The sequence below is a fragment of the Penaeus vannamei genome, chromosome 23, assembly GCF_042767895.1.
Source record: "Penaeus vannamei isolate JL-2024 chromosome 23, ASM4276789v1, whole genome shotgun sequence".
NCBI lineage: Eukaryota > Metazoa > Arthropoda > Malacostraca > Decapoda > Penaeidae > Penaeus > Penaeus vannamei.
The window spans coordinates 2,396,607-2,416,606 of record NC_091571.1 but is presented as its reverse complement, the minus strand read 5'-3'; the positions used below and the strand labels follow the sequence as shown (position 1 = coordinate 2,416,606).

Below are 20,000 nucleotides of genomic sequence, written 5' to 3'. Positions count from 1 at the left end.
CAAGTCATATATATCAGGAGCATAATTAAAATCCTACTTGGGAACTTATTGTGTGCATATTGACATTCTTGTGTGCAAAAAACATATCTGAACTTAATTCAATTTAGTTAAGAAAAAAAAAATATATAAAGTAGAATACAAAGCAATGAGCAAACATGAAAGTCAATGTATTGGTTCACAACATAAAAAAATACTATGGTTTTGTGTTATTTCCCTCATAATATTTTGCATTGTAAAAAATTCTATATATTACCATCCTTTGTATATCTAACCGTCATTTGTCTCTTAATCCAAATATAACCTAGTAAGTACCAGAAAACTGTCAAGGTTCGGTGAAACCCGTTCATTTATAAAGCATTCAGTACAATTTCATATACAACAACAAACAATATGCTCAGTCTAGGAGGTTCTACCTCTTACAGTAATCTAAGCACATATATTATAAAAAGCAAGTCCTATCTCTTGTAACACTTCTCATAATTATCAAAACAATCAACAGATATAAAATTTAGTTTCATTCAGTCAGTATTTCAAAACATGTTAAATATACCTTATATTATCACCACATACATGTAAGAACATATATAAGTACAGTACCTTCAATTAACAATATCTTTATGGGAAAAAGTAATTACAAAGTACAGAAAATAGGATACAAAACTTATTCTAGTCCTAGAAAATTAAAAATACATATTTCAAAGCAAACTTTCAAAAAACCTCTCAGCCTAAAGTTCAAGTGAATATCTGAGAATCTTTATTCCTAATAACAGGAATTCAACCACATTCCACAAGGAATATGATTTTGTCAATTCTTATTTGCAGCAATACACCCCTCTGCAAATGATAACCACACACAAGACCTCTCTGCATACAAAAAAAAAATACGAATGATTAAATTATGCTCAAGGAATTATTGTAGTTCTTAAAATTAATGTTACGCAAACCATAACAAAAGAAAGCTGGTGTATTTAATCGTCCCTTTCTCTCCTTAGGTGATATGTTCTATAAAAATAAATTCTGACTTAAAATATAATGTAATAACTTTGAAGACCTTTTTAAATACAACAAACAATAAATTTCTCATTCTGATTTTACAAATAATTCTCTGTAATTTTATGCGTCCTTGTGGTGTATCATGAAATTTAAAATATTGTACATTGTACATACACAATGAATAAGTAATGTGAATCAATTAACAATACAAAAGAACATGTACAGAGCTTATCAAGACAGTTTTTACCAAAATCACAAATTAAACTCTTTCTATGATAACTATAACAAATTAATTCACAAAGTGAAAAACTAGACTTAAAAATAATAGCTGCATCTTTCAAAATATATCTGTACCCAAGACCTTCTTGACTGCAAAATTTACAAAACATTATGAATTACGGTATTTTTTTTTAAACAGTAAAAAAGAAAAAAAAATTTTACTCACTACTTGCTAATTACCCATATACTACTGTCAAGGGGAAATAGTTTCCTTTACATTACCTTTATCCAGGAGTATTACATTACCTACCTCCATGTTGGTCAGTGAAAATGAACGTCCCCCCCCTTGTGTTAGCAACACTATTTAAACACGGCATGAAAAACTTGTACATAACATTACTTCCCCAAAACATAAGAACAAAGTGCCTTAAGTACAAGCCTCTAAACATATATGTTAGAAGTACAAGTCATAATACATAGTTTTAATTACTATTTCTTGCTTCCTATGTTACCATCACCCAAGAGAAAAGTGAAGTGATGTCCAGAGAGTATTGTTATTCCAAAACATTATTCCTGGATTAAATGAAGATTTTGAACCCAAATCTTATCTCTTTCATCGTGTTTCTTTTCATGTATTATTTCAGAAAATATGATACACTGTATTACACTCAGTTATATCCCAAATACAAAACACTACGTTAAATAGTTTAATGGCACAAATTAATATAATTTGCATACTCATTTCAAATGGTATCTGGTGTGGAAATAATTAAATTAATTAAATTACCATCTGCATGCATGTGTGTGTGAGTGTGTGTGCGTGTGTGCGTGTGTGTGTGTGTGTGTGTGTGTGTGTGTGTGTGTGTGTGTGTGTGTGTGTGTGTGTGTGTGTGTGTGTGTGTGTGTGTGTGTGTGTGTGTGTGCGCGCGCGCGCGTACTTATGCGTGTGTGCGTGCGTGTGCGTGTGCGTGTCTTGGGTCTTGGTTCTGGGTCTAGGTCTGACGAACAGATGGTTTGGACCTGAGGTTCCCTGGGTCTCTGAACACTAAAAATTGTTTTCATCAACTATAATCTTATTCAGTTCCAAGTGGGAAAGTCTGTCACCTACACAAGAATCAATGTATGGCACAAACATGTACACATTCAACATACTCATTTAATTACTAACTCATTCTCTATCTTCTTTCTTTTTTTTTCTCTCTTTCCCTTTCTTTTACTCACTCACCAACCCACCTGCTTGCCTGCCTGCCCACTCACTAACTCACTCATTTACTCAATAACTTACTCACCTATTCATCCACACATTCACGACTCACCCACTTGAGTACCCACCTATCCACCCACAAACCAACTGACCCAGCCTAAAATCCACACACCCACTTTCTCTCTTACAAGCCACTGGCTCTCGCACTTATATTCAACCTTGCTCTCGGGCGCACACACTCACACACTCACACACGCATCCACGCCCTGTCTCTCTCTCAAACATGCTCTCATGACATTTACAAAAGGCTCTTTTTCTTCTTTTCTTAGCCTGTTCACAACGATGTAGTATTCTAACATACACCACAAGTCTATTTACATAAAAGTTATCAAAAGATGATAAAAAAAGGCAGTAACAGTGACTATAATAATATTACCATCTATACAAATTGGCAAAAATAATGATGAAAATATTATTTTCATAATAAGAGAATAATACAATAACTACATTTGTGATAACAATAAAAGCAATAATATAAATCAATGATGATTATGCTTTTAAGTAGCAGCTATGATAAGGGCTGCTGTCATGGGTTGCAGTCATTGTAGTGGTAAAGATTGTGAAAATAATGATAGTGATAATGATGATGATGATGATTGATGATGGTAGTGGTGATGATGATGATGATGGTGATGGTGATGGTAATGATGATGATCATGATCATGATAGTGGTGAGGTGATATCAATAATGCTAGTAATGATAAATGAAAAATAAAATAATATCATAAGTAAAACCAAAAGACAAAAATGGCACATCTGAACAGACAATAAAAAAAAGACAATAATGGTGATAGTGTTGAGGATTATAGTGATAACAATATCAATAATAATCATAACACCAATAACATTAATGACAAAATAAAGAATCAAAACAAAAATACTGTCACTCACATACAAACATAGTGAAGAGACACCCAAAATGGTTCCACTGCAAGTACAATTCCATCTCCAAACACAAATCAAATGAGCAAATATATATCACATGTACAAATACTTTGTGGTAACTCCAAGCTAGCACCATCAGCACCAAAGTACCAGAGAATACCACACAATATTATTCACAGCCGCGCACATCTAACATTTATTTCCCTCTGTCCTAGGCGACCAGTGTTCCATTGTCAGGGGTGAGTGGTGCTGAGGTTACAATTCCTTCTGGTGGTGGCTGGTGCTGCTGACCAGAGTCCATATCTGGCTCTGAGTAAAGAATGGTCGTTGCTGAGGATGCTGGTGCTACACCATGTCTCGGGGAGGGCTCTCCACCTTCACTAACAGCCTCCCCAGGTGAGGGCAGGGACACTTTGCGAGGAACAAATGCTGCATGGTCTCTTATGCATGCCGTGGATGACAGCGATCCTGACCTTGCAGCTCGTCCTGTCGCTGAGGCATTGCTTGCTTCAGGGTGAGCTGCATCGGGAACCTGTGGGGTATCTGTTACAGGTGGTGGCTGAGCCTGACTGACCTTGTGTCTGCTCGAGTTATGAGCAGAGCGTGTGTGAGACCCCGTTCTTCCAGCAAGTCTCATTGCAGTCAAAGGCTCCAGTTCATGTGTGTCGGATGATGGATGTGTCTGTGGAGCTGGACACGATGTACTTGATGTGGATAATGTTGATTCACTCATGAAGGCTTGCTGATAAACTGTCTTATCAACATGAGGTTGAGAATTCTGTGTGCAACATGAGCAGCAATGAACCTGTGGATATGATAGTTGCCCGCAACCTGATTCTGGACCAAAAATGCGTAACAAAGGTAAATAAAACAAGGTGGCATAGATGTATGAAGCACTTGTGATGACAATGAGAAAAGTGCCAATATGAACATATGCCAAAACTTGTGCAGGAAGCATAGCTATCCCTGCTGCTAATGATGTTGCAGCAGCCATGAAAACTGGACTACCAAGGCGAGCCACTGCCCAAGAAACAGCAGCCTCCCGTTCTGATTCTGGAGATAGACGATAAGCCACACCATAATGCAAAGTCAAGTCAACCGCCAACCCGATGGCCACAGTCACTGTCACACTCTCCAAGATATTGAGATGCCACCCAAGCAACACCAATGTTGCCAGCGTCACTAAAATGACAGAACCAACACTTAAAACAGCAAGAAAGCTCACAACTACATTGAGAGTTGTTATTACCAACACAGCCAAGCTGACTCCCACAGCCACAGCAACTGCTATTCCAGTCCCCACAGAGAGAGACTGTTGCAAATCATAGAACTCAAGATAGGAAGTAAACCATCCTCCTTTCATGCCTTCTGGAGCTTCTTTCAGCTGCTCTTTCACCCATGTGTCAACCTGAAAGAATAGAGAATTCATACTGTGAATAAAAATGAAAATTTGTCAAAATAAAATACAGCATATAAAGTGCTCTGCAATTAATGGTCATATTAAACTTCAACATGTATTTTTTCTCTCTCTAATGTAATAAATGAACAATAATGTAACTAAACTACAGTAGCTAAAATGCTCTGTAATCATTGATATCACCCAACTTCTATTGCTATTTTCCTTTTATCTGTTCTTCATCCTCGCTTTTAAAGCTAAAGATATTATTTGGTTAAAAGGAAACAAATGAGTTCTGCAACACAAAGTAATCTCTCTTGTATTTTGAACATTGTCATGCAAACTTTATATTCTGATATTACTAAGTTTGCATACATTTCTGAATATGGCCTTATATAATCCTAAATTCTAAGTTAACAATAGAGGTTATGGTCTTTTTGATATTTGTGCATTTGAAAGCACACCAAATACTGAATTAAGAGCAAAATTACATTAAGGGAGATTTCTTATCTTGTGATTTATTGCCATGTTTAGGTCTATTCCCAGACACCGAAGTATTTAGAACAAATCTTTGTCTCCTTTTACCTTGGAAGTAACAAATTGAAAATTCAATTACCATACTACACATATAGAAATAATCATTGGATAAATTACTTGCACTGTATCAATATAAAAGAAATTCATCTATACACCTATGCACACAGAGGATAATATTCAATATAATAGTATAAGTTGATTATGTTTTCTATTCTTTTAAGTGAAGAGCTTCCTGTCAAGGCAAAACAGAAATGAAATTTATAATCCTAGCATGTACAACTCAGCTGGAAACCTTACACTTGTCTGTCTATAAATTTCATATACCTGACCACCCTCTATAACAGTCACTTCTGAATATGAGATTTTATAGCAATTTAATTCCTATAAGTATATCAGTGCAATTCCAAACTTAGTATTTATACAAAAGTCTGCACTAAAATACTATCGTATATAAACTTCATACATGCACAAATAGATAACAAGATAAATGTTTTTTTCTATGCTGATATCAGTAAAGAAAAAAAAAGAAAAAAAAGAAAAAGATAAAGGAGAGAGAGAGAGAGAGAGATTAAAAAAAAAAGTAACTTGATCTTTTGTTCTTTAAATGCTATTAAAAATGATTAAGATAATGCAGTGCATGCTTAACACACAAATAAAAAAACAATTACATAAAACACCTTGTGAATGTGACTTACCTCATGGAAGAAATAATGCATTTCATCGTAGGAGAGCGACCAAATCATGTTGCTGTCGTACTCCACAACAACAGCTGCGACTTTCCCAGTGTTTCTGTTAAACTTTGGTCCAGCCACTCCAGGGATGAAGTACTCTCTTGGTGTTTGGTAAAGAGCTTTGATACCTTTGTGAATACACCGATTAAACACCTCTTTGCGATAAGGAAACTTTGAATCTTCACAACACGGAGACCGATCAATACCGGTTATAGGATCAATGCATCGCCTCTCCATCCATGCTTTTAACGTTTCAATGAAGCAATTTGGCAGCAGTGGGCCCAGGGTGGACATGTAGAAACTCTGATTCCGAAGATTTCTGCAGAAGTTGAGAAGCCATTCCTGAGATTCCGGAGGTGATACATCAAAGGTATCATCGAATTCCAGAGTTCCTTTTGAAGCTGGATTTAAGTAATCACCATTGTCCACTGGTTTTATCCCCCACACAATGCGTATTGGTAACCGATTAACAATATCACTTCTTAGATTTCTTTCAAACCAAAATTTGTATTTGTACACCAAATCATACTGTTCAAACACATGGTCTCTTGAAAACAACTGAAAATCTTGAGAATCTGGAAGTTTCAGTCCAGGAAAATAAAACACAACCACAGCACTGCATGCTGACAGGGTACCAAGTAACAACACCCACAAGTATCTTGGTTTCACTACAACCCATGGAAGCATCTTTTCAAAAAACACTCGAGCTGACTCTGCACAGAAGTAACACAGTCTGAGCGGAAGGGCACAGACAACTGAGCAACGTGGAGGTAACTGTGGAGCATATACTGGCGCTGGAGGGACGCACAGACAGCATGTTGATGCCCCCCAACGTTCAGCTACCACAACACATGCTGGAACCCAGGTCAGCATCAGCAGGAGGTTGGCCAGGACCACTGTTCCAGCAAATATACTGAAAAAAGACACAAAATATATACATACATGTTTAAGAAATCACATTAACATAACAGAATGATAATATTATTGCATCTTTATCTTGTTACTTTATTTTTCTTTTCTGATCCAGAAAATATAATGCAGACACGTATACATACATTCAAATGCACACATGCATTCAATCGTACACACACATACACATAAAGATAGATAGATAGATAGATATACAAATATAGGTATAGATATATTCACTTATCAGATATCATCTAAGTAACAGTGTTGTTATTTCATTAATTATCTTTGCATTTTTTCACTTGCACTTATGATTGACCGAGGACAAGTAAAAAAATGAATATGTATCAGTGAAATAAGTTAACATATATTCTAAAAGTACAATTAATACTAAGAAAACATCAACACAGTAGCATCTGTTTACTTACCTAAAGCAACGGATAGCTGTGATATGTGAAACGCAAGATGCAAAGAAAGCTGCAGCTGTCGTGAATGATGTCACAATAATGGAAGCTGCAGCATGATGTAGAGAATCCCCTACAAGCTTTACCAGAGTGCCAGCGTTCTTGTCTTGTTTGGCCAGAGTCCAGACCCGGCAGTAAACAAACGTATCATCTGCCCCAATTCCTGGAAAGACGATGGAATTATTCAATTAGAGAAGTGAATGACATCATGCATTGTAAAAATATAATGAGGGAAATTCACAAATGATTTCTGAAGTAAGTGCAGGCAAGTGAAAGATTGGCAATGAGAGAATATCTTGCCATTTGAATGCATGTGTACATGTATATGCATCTGCATGCATGTGCCATTCTGATATGGAATTTTCTGTTCTTTACTGCCAGATAGAGTCTTAATGAGATGAGGCTTACTTGAAAATAACATCTCCATAAATTTAAAAGAAAAGAAAACCAGCATGACATATATATAGTTATACAAAGGGCACACAATACACCTTAAACCTTAAAGGAAAAATAACAGCAGGATAAGCACAACACAAAAACAATACACAGACACTTAATCTTCAGAACATTTACCTATAGCAATGACTGCTGTGAGCACATTCATGTATGGGAAGAAGGTAATTTCATATATAAAGATATACATGAAATAAGCAATGATGAGGGCGCAGGCAACCGTCGTTATAGTCACGAGGGTTATAAAGAGGGATCCCGTGTAACACCACATCAGAGCCACCACCACACTGCCTCCCACGCCCAACAGAAAGGTGTCCTCCAACAGTAACTTGTCAAACAGAGTATATTTCAGACCTGAAAGAAAGGAGACGTATTTTAATTGAACTATTCATACACCCTCACATCATATAAATAAGGCAAGTAAGATGTTTGAGTCCAATCAATCTATTTCATTAATGTAAGTAGTTCTTCCCTCTAAAAATATGAAAAAATATATATATACAATACTAATAAAACTCAATACTTTTTCCAATGGACAAAATTTCAGTACCAGAAGATAGTGTAAGAATGGATAAAAATAATGACATATGATTACTCTGTTCTAAGTATTAGTTGTCAATAAAAAGTTGCAATTGAAGCAGTAACAATAATACTATTTGAAAAAATGATAAATCGAAATATTTATGGACCATATACAGAAGAATTACTTCTGTTTATAAAAACCTTTGTTGTTGTTTTTTTTTGCACAAATCACAGAAGACAACTCTAATAATGATAAAATATATCAAAACATTAATCATATTTTAGCAGCCTACATGAAAATGAAAGTTTAAAATTTAAGAAAATGTATCCACGGCTTCAGGTATTTCAATATCCCTTAATTTACACCTTTATCTCTACTGATGTTAAAAATGAACTCATACAGCCTTATGCCGACAAAAGCAGCTACAGCTTGCCACTAAACATATTACAAAATATCATCACCACCACTCATACTATTGTTAATAATATCCTTTTGTAGGAATAAGCTGGCAAGCACTTTATATAATCAACTGGATTCATTACTTTAGTTCATATAAGTGTGTGATCATTCCGTGTGGTGGTCAAAAAGTTTACTTAGATGAAAGTCCAACTTGCCAATTTCAGAGCATATACTCTTAAGAAATGGCATCTATCAATACACTTTAAGACATACTGTCATGTCCAAGTAAATGTAGAAGGTACACAATTAAACAAAATTGACCTTCATTCTTCAGGGAACATCTCAAAGTCTTTTTAAAATGGTAAAGATGAGACACAAGAACTTGAGAAAACTCAGAACTTGACAATAATTAGTCCAGGTGGGGAAAAGAAATGAAAAGAGATTCTATTCTGAATGAATTTTCTGCCATGAATATTAAATAATCCTATTAATTTTCTTTACTGATATTTAGTTTTCAATTAAATAATACCTCTATCATGGGTACAAAATTTGTACCAATACAAAACTTTCATACTGCCAGCCAACAAATACCTGAAAGAAAATATATATACACACTATACATTTATAAACTAAACCTACCCAAATCCATGGCAGCTACGGTCACATTATCTACAGTGAGGTCAATTTTCTGCAGGGCTTGAAAATAAGGAAGTGCATCGGAGCTACGTGCCACAGGTAAAAACACGGCAGTCAAACTCAGCCGCTGTTGGAGCTGCAGCTTCTGGTGTTTGTGGTGTGGCTCAATGTGGCGATTAAGCTGAGGGTGTTCAGGGTCTGGTACCTGCAACCATTAGGCAGACTACAGTGTGGCTCTACGGGGCAGTACTGTGCATGGTAACTCTTTCACTCTTTTTTTATCATGTTTTAAATAAGATATGTTAAAAGTTTCCTAAAAATCCAGAGCTAAAATTCATTTACTGAAAGGCTATTTATACATCTACACAATATTTTAAAATCACAATAAAGTAAAAGACAAGTAGGGTTTACATTCAGGTCAAGACAAAAGGATGTCAACTGTTTGGAAAAGCAAAAAAATGTAAACTAATAAATTATTCTATATATTTAAAAAAATTGGCTTTACTCTTCATTCACCATGCAAGGCTTCTCTCTACACCATAACTAGTTATTCAGTTTACTGTAATTTGCAAAGGTGCAGCTACATCTGTATTACAGCAGGTCTCACTGTGTACACCATAATATCAGCCCAGTGAGTAGTTCATATGTATTATTGGAGATTTCTCTCTGTAGAGATACTACCATACAAGATAATGATGTATATATACACGATTATGCTAATACACACATACAGTAACTGACTATGTATAAAAAATACCCAACAAGTTCATTTAGTGTTTAAACTAATTACACTAAGAAATCGATGAAGGAAAACCAGGCTAGTTATACCATATGCTTTTTATTAAAATTATCTCAGATTTATCTGATACCTAGCAGTCACAATCAGTAATAACTTCACAGTCTTTTAAACCACTAATTCTGAATATCATTTTGAACACACTCCTTCTACCAAACCTGCTGTCAATCATTTCCATAATACTGCTTCTTTCTTAAATGCATCTGCATGCACTCATTATCTACAAGCAGACATTAAAACAAAATACCTGTCTTTTTTATTTTTACCTTTGGATTTAAAAAGGCTGCATCAGCAAGATAATGGAGTATAGTGTAGACAGCATCATCTTTCCGACAGATCTCAGGAATCTCTTGACACCCTGAAGGTCCCCTACAACCTCCCTCGAGCTGCAAGTCCAAGTGCCGAGCGCATCTGCGAAGGAGCCGCCGCACCTCAACCACGTCAGCTTGCTGGTAAGAAGGATCAAAGGTGATTACAAAACATTGAACTGTTATGTATATGAATCACATATACAATCACTATTTACCTTTGTACTTTGTATTAGGGTATTACCAACAACACATTTTAGTTACCCCCTACATCACATTTTCTATGTACACGCATCACCTATCGACAAGTATTTAGACTACTTATCCTCTCATGCAAGAACTTATTAATTAAAGAAGATGCATCTTGCAAGACTGAGTATACTTAACCGTACTATTGATGGTTATAAGAGAATCCAACATTACAAAGTTGGTGACGAACACGGGATTATCATACAGGATTAATTAGAGTAACATATTCACACTTTGGAGGTTAGTATCAATTCCAGATGACATGGTGAGTGACAGCTGATATATATATATATATTATATATATATATATATATATATATATATATATATATATATATATATATATATATATATATATATATATATATACACACACTCCTACACCTTTTCTGTGTACTCTTTCTGCCTTCCCCTTCCCTTTCCCCTTCCTCATTCACCTTCCTTCTTCTCTGTTCCCTGTCCCTTTTCCCTTCCCCATCCCCCTGTTCATTTCAACCCTCTTCCTCTCCTTCACTTCCTTTTCTCCTCATGGTCTCTTCCCCTCCCATTATCCCTCCTCCCCCTTTTTACTTCAAGTCCCCTTCCATCTCCCTTTTCCCTTCTAACCTCTCAATTTTTATGTGCTTGTGTGCATGTATGAGTATAAGCTTGCCTGTGTTTGTGTGTATTTGGGTGTGCAAATTTGGTTTCAAATATATGCATGAGAAAGAATGAGTGTACATAAATGCATTTGTATGTATACACTAACACTTGTGAATGCCCTTTATTTGTCCTAATGGACAGTGCAATAAATCTTCGTACATTCATCATATTCACCCTCAAAACCATCCAAAAACAAAATAGTCTTCCAAACATTACATTTTCATCAATGGTTCCTTTATACTGAACACGGACCTTAAGCTAAAGAACCTACTGTGATTTCCCTGCAAGAAGAGCGCTTGGAGAGGAGTGCCACATAGTTGGGGAGGGACCAAGAAGGACAACAGCGGCCAATGGATGTGGTCTCACAGATGGGCCCAAAATCTACTGGGGAACGTAACCGCTCATCCAGCTCGCATATGGCGTGCAGGTGCCTCAGTGTGAGTAAAGAGTCCATTGGGAGTGTGCTCTTTACCACAACATGGCCGTATTCTGGTACTGTGAGAAATCAATAATACAGGTTTTAGTGAAATGTGACACTGATTTTCAGTTAAAATCTTGATCTTGTTTACTCACACACAGACACACAAATGCACATGCACACGCACACGCACACTCTCACTCTCTTTACATATATGATATATCATTCTTTTTACTTTGCAGAACAAAATCCAATCTTCCTTGCATGACATACCTACAGGGTTACAGAAGAACCCATCCTCCCCAAAATGTTCATGATCATGAAGATAGTGATCATGCTCATTCTCTGGATAGTGATTCTGGCGATCCCACTCATCCTCCAGGTTGTACTCAGATGGGTTATCTTCTCTGTCCATGAGGATCTTCAGGGCTACCATAGGAGTCTCCTCGCCCATGCCTGTGTTGTTCTGGCCTGAGCTTGTGCTGCAGTTGTCCGATACCTCCACTGGCCCATCTGTCGTCAGCTCGATGCAGATCTTGAAGGGTGTGGATGTGCATTTATTAAGGATACTTCTGTGATAGTACTGAATGTATGGTTATGAATACTTTATGCTTTGTCTTTACTATTTCAAGAGTTTGGTGTTATGTAATCTTATACATCCATATACAATGTAAAAATAATTGAGACAAACTTCTGACAATACTCTACTTTTAAGAAGTTTACACAAACAATTCCTAAGCAATGTCAAATCCTCTACTTATATTTCTCCTTGATGTCAGCCTTTAGCAAAATCAAAATACCATATAATTGCCATCGTTTCACACACACTGATAACAAACAAACCCCCACATTTTCCAACCTCACAAACAAGAATGTACAAAAATCACACAGCTCACTCATCCTGGCCTCTGACGTTAACTTACCTGATGTTTGTGGCTCTTCTTTCCTCCGCTGCTCTTATCCTGCTTGTCATCCTCGTCCGTGATGTGGGGGAGCAGTTTGCTGAGAGTGGGGTCATCTGCCGGGTTGACGCTGAGTAGGCCATTGGCTCGTGTCGAGTCCAACAGGTTCTCCCAGGCCGTGGCCCTCTGGCTGATCTCTGTGCCTCTTGCCTCAAACCCCTGGAATGAATTTGAATTTGTAAATCAACGTAAGTCTTATTTCATAAACCATTACTTTGGAAAAAAAAAAGAAAAAAAATCCTACAACTTATAAGCTCACAGAAAGAAAACATTCATATTCCTCATAAATAAAAACAACTTGATAATTGTGAGTTACACATCTGATAATGGGATCCTTCACAACAAAGGACAGGAACAAAGAGCAGGACTTACCAGAGAAGGATCCTCAAAGGAGGGCAGAGGCCGGGCTGTGAGAGACAGCACAAGGCACGTCACCACCACCACCACCACACTGCTCAACACCGCATAGGGGTGATGACACAGCAGCCGTGCATACCTGAAATATGAAATATTGGTCACAATAATTCTCTCATAATTTTTACATTGTTAATCACAAAGAGAATTACAAAAACAAGAAAAATATTTCATCGCTATTATCATCATTGTCATTATCAATCTTAATAACTAATAATAACAATAATATTAATGACAGTAACAATAACAATGATAATATTAATTAGTAATTATAATGATAATGCTCTAACAGTAATTGTTACAATAATAATAATAGCTAATGTAACAATCACAATCACTACCATTAATAACTGTAAACCTACCGCCTTAATCAACCATCACAACCCCCACTTCTAAGGCCATCAAACACCCACAATACCACCATCACCCCGCACCCCACACCCCGAGCACCCTCACCCGCCAACCCACACACCCCAAACCTGCAAAGGCGAGCCCCAGGGAGACCCCGACGGGCGCCGAGTCCTTACCAGATCATGTTGGCAGGAAGTAGCGAGTCGCGCGGGCTGGCATGGTGCCCCACCCCCCCGGCTTCCACCTGCTCCTCCAACACGCGTCTTCTCTCACACCTGTAAACAAACACACGTGCGTCAGTAAACTGGGGAATCATAGGGAGAGGGTAAGATACTGAAAATCTATTCATTTATTTTTGATTATTTATTTGTGTGTGTGTGTGTGTGTGTGTGTGTGTGTGTGTGTGTGTGTGTGTGTGTGTGTGTGTGTGTGTGTGTGTGTGTGTGCATGCGCGCGCTTGTGACTGTATAAGCAAATACGAGAGTGTGACAGTATGCGAATGCCCGGCTGTATCAACGGGCGCAATTACATATTAGGCATACAAGTTTCAGTTTCACAAAACTACGAACCTGAATGAAAAAAGCACATAATTACACCGATGACTAACAAATTTCCAAAATAAAAACATAAAAAGAAACTACAAACAGATAAGCGAGGCCGCGGGCCCACCAGACGCCTCAAACCAAAACACGTAACACTAGTAAATAAAACAATTCCCGCTAATCGTATTCATCATTAGCATTGCACGGAGGTTAGGCGCTCGCGCGACAGCCGCCGTGACAGCGTGACATGCCACGAATTAAACAGGCATGCACATAATGGCCATTCGCACCGAAGGACTTTGGGTTAAGCAGCAATACGGTAACTCGGTATTGATATGCTGAACGTGACGAACACTAATGCTCTGCAATTTCTGTATTTCCGATATAACAATACACACACACACCCACACCCACCCATACACACACCCAACCACCCACCCACACCCACACCCACACACTTACAGATATGGAAATGGATACCAATATTCCTTAAAGCACGCACCCCAACCCCCTGAGCCTTAACACCTCTAAATTAATGAACAAGCAGGCTGCAATGAATCTCGCTCTCCCTCGGACTGTCTGTCAACCGGACGGACTAAAATAAATCTGTTCCAGGATCTCAAAATAAAAATAATAATAACAATAATTGTTATAATGATAATAAGAATAACAATAATTGTTATAATGATAATAATAACAATAATAATAATAATAACAGCATTTCCATCACGTGTTTTGCATGTTCCGTAAGGGGACATCCACGCATTTTTTCCATAATTTTCACAAGCTCTTTTTTCCCCTAGACCACCGAAATTCCTTCCTTTGGGGAAAAAAAACGTCCTCTGAACGTCCCTCACTTCTTCCTCCCCCTCCCCCTCCCCCTCCAACTAAAACTTGCCCTAAACTTCTCCAATCGACCCACCCCCCACCCCACTAAAAAAAAAAAAAAAAAAAAAAAAAAAATCCAGGAGTAAACTCTGGAATCCTCGACGTGAACCACCCTCCCCTCCCCTCCCCTCCCTCCCTCCCCCCACGCGAGGCTCCGACTGAGGGCTTCCAGGATTAGCCGCAGAAGGGTTCGGAAGTTGGGAGTCGGACAGGTTGCAGCGTGGATCAGTCAGAGCCAGGGGAGGGGGGGGGAGGAAGGTGAGAGGGGGAGGGAGAGATGAGAAGAAGAGGGATGGGGAGAAAGGGAGTGGGGAAGGAGAGAGAGGAAGGGAGTTGGGGAAGAGGAGGGTGAAAGAAGGAGAGAGGGAAGGGGAAGAAGAGAGAGAGGAAGGGAGATGGGGAAAAGGAGGGGAAAGGAGAGAGGGAATGGAGGAAGGGACGAAAGGGAGGAAGGGAGATGGGGAAGAGGAGGGTAAAAGGAGAGAGGGAAGGGGAAAGGAATGGGGGAGGGGAAGATGAGAGGAAGGGAGATGGGGAAGAGGAGGGGAATGGAGGAAGGGACGATGGGGAGGGAGGAAGGGCGATGGGGAAGAGGAGGGTGAAAGGAGAGAGGAAAGGGTAAGGGAATGGGGGAGGGGACGAAGGAAAGGGGGGAAGGTGGACAGAGCAGAGAGAAAGGTAGAATGAGGCGAAGGAGGAAGAGTTAGAAAGGGAGATAAAAAACGAAAAGAGGAACCGTATTGCGACAAATCTAATAAAGATACGACCCGCCCAGAATGAATACCTTCCCAAACCCATCCCTTGTATAGCGAAGATATTCATTCTCACTCATACATTTCCCCCCGCAGAGCAGGAGGAGGAGACGGACGGGAGGGAGCGCGCACCAGACAGGTCACGAGGCAGGCTAAGGGATGGAATGGGCTGCCGTCGCGCCTGCAGCCCGGCCGCCCACGAGGTAATCCGCGAGCAGGCCGTCGGGCGCTGTCACAGTCGATATGGACAGGAGATCAAGCGACGCCGCCCCAGACACCACCGAACCTCGTCCTCTGACGCCGGGGAGTCTGCCCGCCCGCCCACCTGCCACTCCCAGCAGCGGGCGTCGCAAACAGAGGCGCTCCGACGCCCACACGCTGACAGCTATAGGCCTACAGCAAAATTCTCGACGAAATTTCGATTCACGTATAAAGTGTGTGTGTGTGTGTGTGTGTGTGTGTGTGTGTGTGTGTGTGTGTGTGTGTGTGTGTGTGTGTGTGTGTGTGCGTGTGCGTGTGCGTGTGCGTGTGCGTGTGCGTGTGCGTGTGCGTGTGCGTGCGTGCGTGTGTGTGAGAAAGTATGTGAGTGTGTGTGTGAGTGTGTGCATACGTACGTACAGAACACACGTGCACGCTCAGTATACACACCCTACTACAGTGCGGTTGCAGAAACACCGCACTAACGACGCGAGATACTCCATCGCGCGTTCGAGGAGCAGCCACGGGTGTCGGCGAAATCAAACGCGTTACAGCAAGATTAGGTTTGTGAAGCATCGCATCGCCGTAGCTGCAGGAGTGAACTACAGCGGCAGGAGCATTAACCTTTAAACTACTTAAGACCAACGATAAATTAAGGAGCAGTCAAGATTAAAACAAAAACATTGCTGTTGTTTCCGTGAGCGGCAGTCTGCATCGCCCCGCCGCCGCCAGCTGGATGTGAACGAAATTCGACCCGCGCCTGGCGAGAGGAAACCATCGCGCCGACTTTATCAAAATGCGTATCTGAAGAGAGACTCGCTTATTGCGCTCCTGATAGCTTTCGAATCTATTCTGTCGCCAGTTCATGCGAGGATAAAACAAGGCGGGAATACGAAACTGACTGACATCCGAGTTGCAGGAACCGCATAAGAAGCGGATCGAAATGAACGGCCCTTTGAGTCATCGGTGTCGACTGTCTGCCGAAGGAAGAAGGTTCCAGACGAAAAGGGCGGCGAGGCCAGGGGGCGAGAAAGGGGGCAGGGGGAGGGGGGGGGTTGAGGCAGCGGCCGTGCTAGCTGGAGACAGATGGTGATGCCAGATGATGCAGAATAAAGGTGGGAGGTGAGATAGCCGCTTTAAAGATGCCAGCTGAAAGTCTGTTGTGCTAGCAGATCAACTACTTGTATCCTTTTTCCTTTCAAAAGACACACAAGTTCCGGTCTTAATCTCAAGTTCCCGGTTCACATACTCAGCCCTTCCTCTCCAACCGAATGAAAGTACTCTGTGACATCTTCAGGAAAAGAATGTTTGGGACATATCGTGATCAAGGGGGAAACTAAGATACTTAAAAAAAAAACACATAAAACATGAAATAAAAAAAATAAAATGCATTACTATATCAAATGCCAGTCCACGAGGTGTTTACAGGTTGAAGATGGAAGTGAGTGTGGGTGATGCAACCTAAAAAATTAACTGAAGGGACGAGCAGCGTGACGAACGAGAGAGAGTGGGAGGGGAAAGATTGGAGGAGAGGGAGAGGGAGAGCACGAGAATGTGGGATGGATGAGAAATAGGGAGAGGGTAAGGATGACAGAGAGAGAGAGACGGGGGTAGAGGCAGAAGGAGACGGAAAGCAGCAGGTGATGAAGATTCAGAGAGAGAAAGGAGGGAGAGGGAGCAGGAGAGAAAGATATAGACAGAAGGAGGGAAAGATATAAGACAAAGAGAGAGAGAGAGAGAGAGAGAGAGAGAGAGAGAGAGAGAGAGAGAGAGAGAGAGAGAGAGAGAGAGAGAGAGAGAGAGAGAGAGAGAGAGAAGCGAGAGTTCGGGGACGCCTTCTGCTGGAGCGACGCGTCGGAGGGGGAGTCTCCGAGACCCGACAAAGGTCACGGGGTCACTTAAGATATTTAAAGCCCCGCCAAGAACAGAACCGATACATTGTCTGAGAGAGAGGGGGGGGGTAGGATGGCGGGGAGGATGTATTATGTAATGAGACAGGAGGACGTACTAATAGGCTGTAAAAATATATAAACAAATAAATAAATCATAAACATAACCACACCTTTTACTACACATTGACATCCACATAGAGGCATATCTTAGTCCACCCACAAGTAAACGAGAACGTAAACAAAAAAGGGGGAAAATGTAAACAAAACGATCAAAAATGAGTCGTCGCGCTACCAAAACAAAAAGACGCTTCGCTACTTTTCTCCAACACGAGACTCGATCTTCGGCGAATCTTCCCCACCACGCCCCCTCTCACTCTCCCTCTCCTCCTCTTCCTCTCCCTCTCCCTCTCCTCCTCTCCATCTCCTTCTCCCTCTCCCTCTCCCTCTCTTCCTCTCCCTCTCCTCCCTCTCCCTCTTCCCGTCCGTTCCCCTGCACCGAATACCGTCACGACACCATCGTTTCCCTCCCCTCCTCCCTTCCCCCTAAAAATAAATAAACAAACACCCTCCATAAGAAGAAACGAGCAGAGAAGGAGCCGCGGGAGCCACGAGCCAGCGTCCCCCGTCGGTCGAAGCAACTTGAAAGCGCGAGCATATCTGCGGAGTCTTTACGCTGGCTTCGCTACCGCCGCCTCCAGCGCCTGTCGCGAACCTGTCAGGCACGTGTCAGGCGGCTTTCAGGTCGATGGCATGGGTCGAGCGCGCCTCCGAGCCCAGGCGTCCGGGCAGGGGAAGGGTTGGGGGTGAAGTCGGTACCCAGCACCCCCCCCCCCACCAAAAAAAAATATATATCTATATATCTACATATCTATCTATCTATCTATCTATCTATCTATCTCTCTCTATATATATGTGTGTGTGTGTGTGTGCGTGTGTGTGTGTGTGTGTGTGTGTGTGTGTGTGTGTGTGTGTGTGTGTGTGTGTGTGTGTGTGTGTGTGTGTGTGTGTGTGTGTGTGTGTGCGTGCGTGCGTGCGTGCGTGCGTGCGTGCGTGCGTGCGTGCGTGCGTGCGTGCGTGCGTGCATGTGTGTGTGCGCGCGTGCGCGCGCGTGTGCGTGTGTCTAACCATGAGAGGAGTAAGCTTCACATTCCCCTCCCACCCAATATCACACATCCCAACCCCCAACTCGCTCACGGCATCACTCACATCGTTACGAACTCCCTCTCCCTCTCCTTCCACTCCCCCTTCCCTCTATCGCATAATATCTTGTGATTACGCGAAACTGCTTTCTCGAATGGATTTCCAATATCGCTCTCTGCTACGAAATCCATCCCTTCCGATATCGGCGGCGTAGGAAGAGGCACCTTCTGGAGGGCGCTTGCGGGCGCGTGTGGCAGGAGAAAGAGGGGGAGGGAGGGAGAGAGAGGGAGGGAGGGGGAGGGAGAGGGGGGGAGAGTGAGGGGAGAGGGAGAGGGAGGGAGAGGGAAAGAGAAAGAAAGAGAGACAGAGACAGAGAAAGAGAGAAAAATAAAAAGAGCAAGACAAACAGAAAGAAAGAGAAATAGAAACAAACAAACAAAAAACAAAAAGAGAGAGAGCCCCCCCCCTCCCCAATCGCCCGCGCCACAAACGAGTTCCCCCGCAGTCGCAGCCACCACCCCACCCCACCCCACCCCCACACCCCCCAACGCATACTCCCCCCCCCCCAGGCCATTCACCTCCGCAATTACACCTCGTCTGGCAGCCTTGATCTACAGTTGGCTAATCCGATTGAAACGAAGCTTTCGAAATCATTTACAAAGTAAGTCTGCGAGACTCGTGCGGGAAAAGGGAGTTGCAGTTGCTCGTGTCCTTGACAGCGAGAAAGATTATTCTAGAATGTGTGTCACACCATATAACGAACGAGACACAGAGAAGCCAAAAAGAAAAGAAAGGAAAAACAAAATAGAAAAATATATAACAGAAAAATAACAAAGAAAAATAATCAAATATTGCAAATTCAAGTGAAATACAACACCCAGACAAAAAAAAAAAAAAAAAGAAAGAAAAAAGAAAGAATAATAATAAATAAATAAAATAAAATAAATAATAATAATAATGATAAAAAAACACGATCCAGAAGGAACAAACAAGCCAAGCCACATATAAAAGATCCATATAAAAAAGGCCGACGCAACTT

General features: G+C 40.8%; 1 protein-coding gene across 3 annotated transcripts in view; it reads right to left on the bottom strand.

The window, feature by feature from the left end:
* Positions 1-2,833: 2,833 nt before the first annotated feature.
* The window catches only part of LOC113816041 (RND transporter family member dispatched), a 117,531-nt gene continuing 100,364 nt past the window's right edge, over positions 2,834-20,000 (bottom strand). For all 3 annotated transcript variants that reach the window (XM_070137502.1, XM_070137504.1, XM_070137503.1), the window contains 11 exons: positions 13,726-13,824; positions 13,157-13,280; positions 12,746-12,943; positions 12,096-12,357; positions 11,676-11,899; positions 10,472-10,654; positions 9,413-9,614; positions 7,972-8,205; positions 7,363-7,561; positions 5,990-6,938; positions 2,834-4,769 (listed from right to left, as the gene is read on the bottom strand). In XM_070137502.1, coding sequence (XP_069993603.1) covers positions 3,573-4,769; positions 5,990-6,938; positions 7,363-7,561; positions 7,972-8,205; positions 9,413-9,614; positions 10,472-10,654; positions 11,676-11,899; positions 12,096-12,357; positions 12,746-12,943; positions 13,157-13,280; positions 13,726-13,733 — 3,780 coding nt within the window. In that variant the 5' untranslated portion in view covers positions 13,734-13,824 and the 3' untranslated portion in view covers positions 2,834-3,572. The remainder of the gene's footprint in view (positions 4,770-5,989; positions 6,939-7,362; positions 7,562-7,971; positions 8,206-9,412; positions 9,615-10,471; positions 10,655-11,675; positions 11,900-12,095; positions 12,358-12,745; positions 12,944-13,156; positions 13,281-13,725; positions 13,825-20,000) is intronic.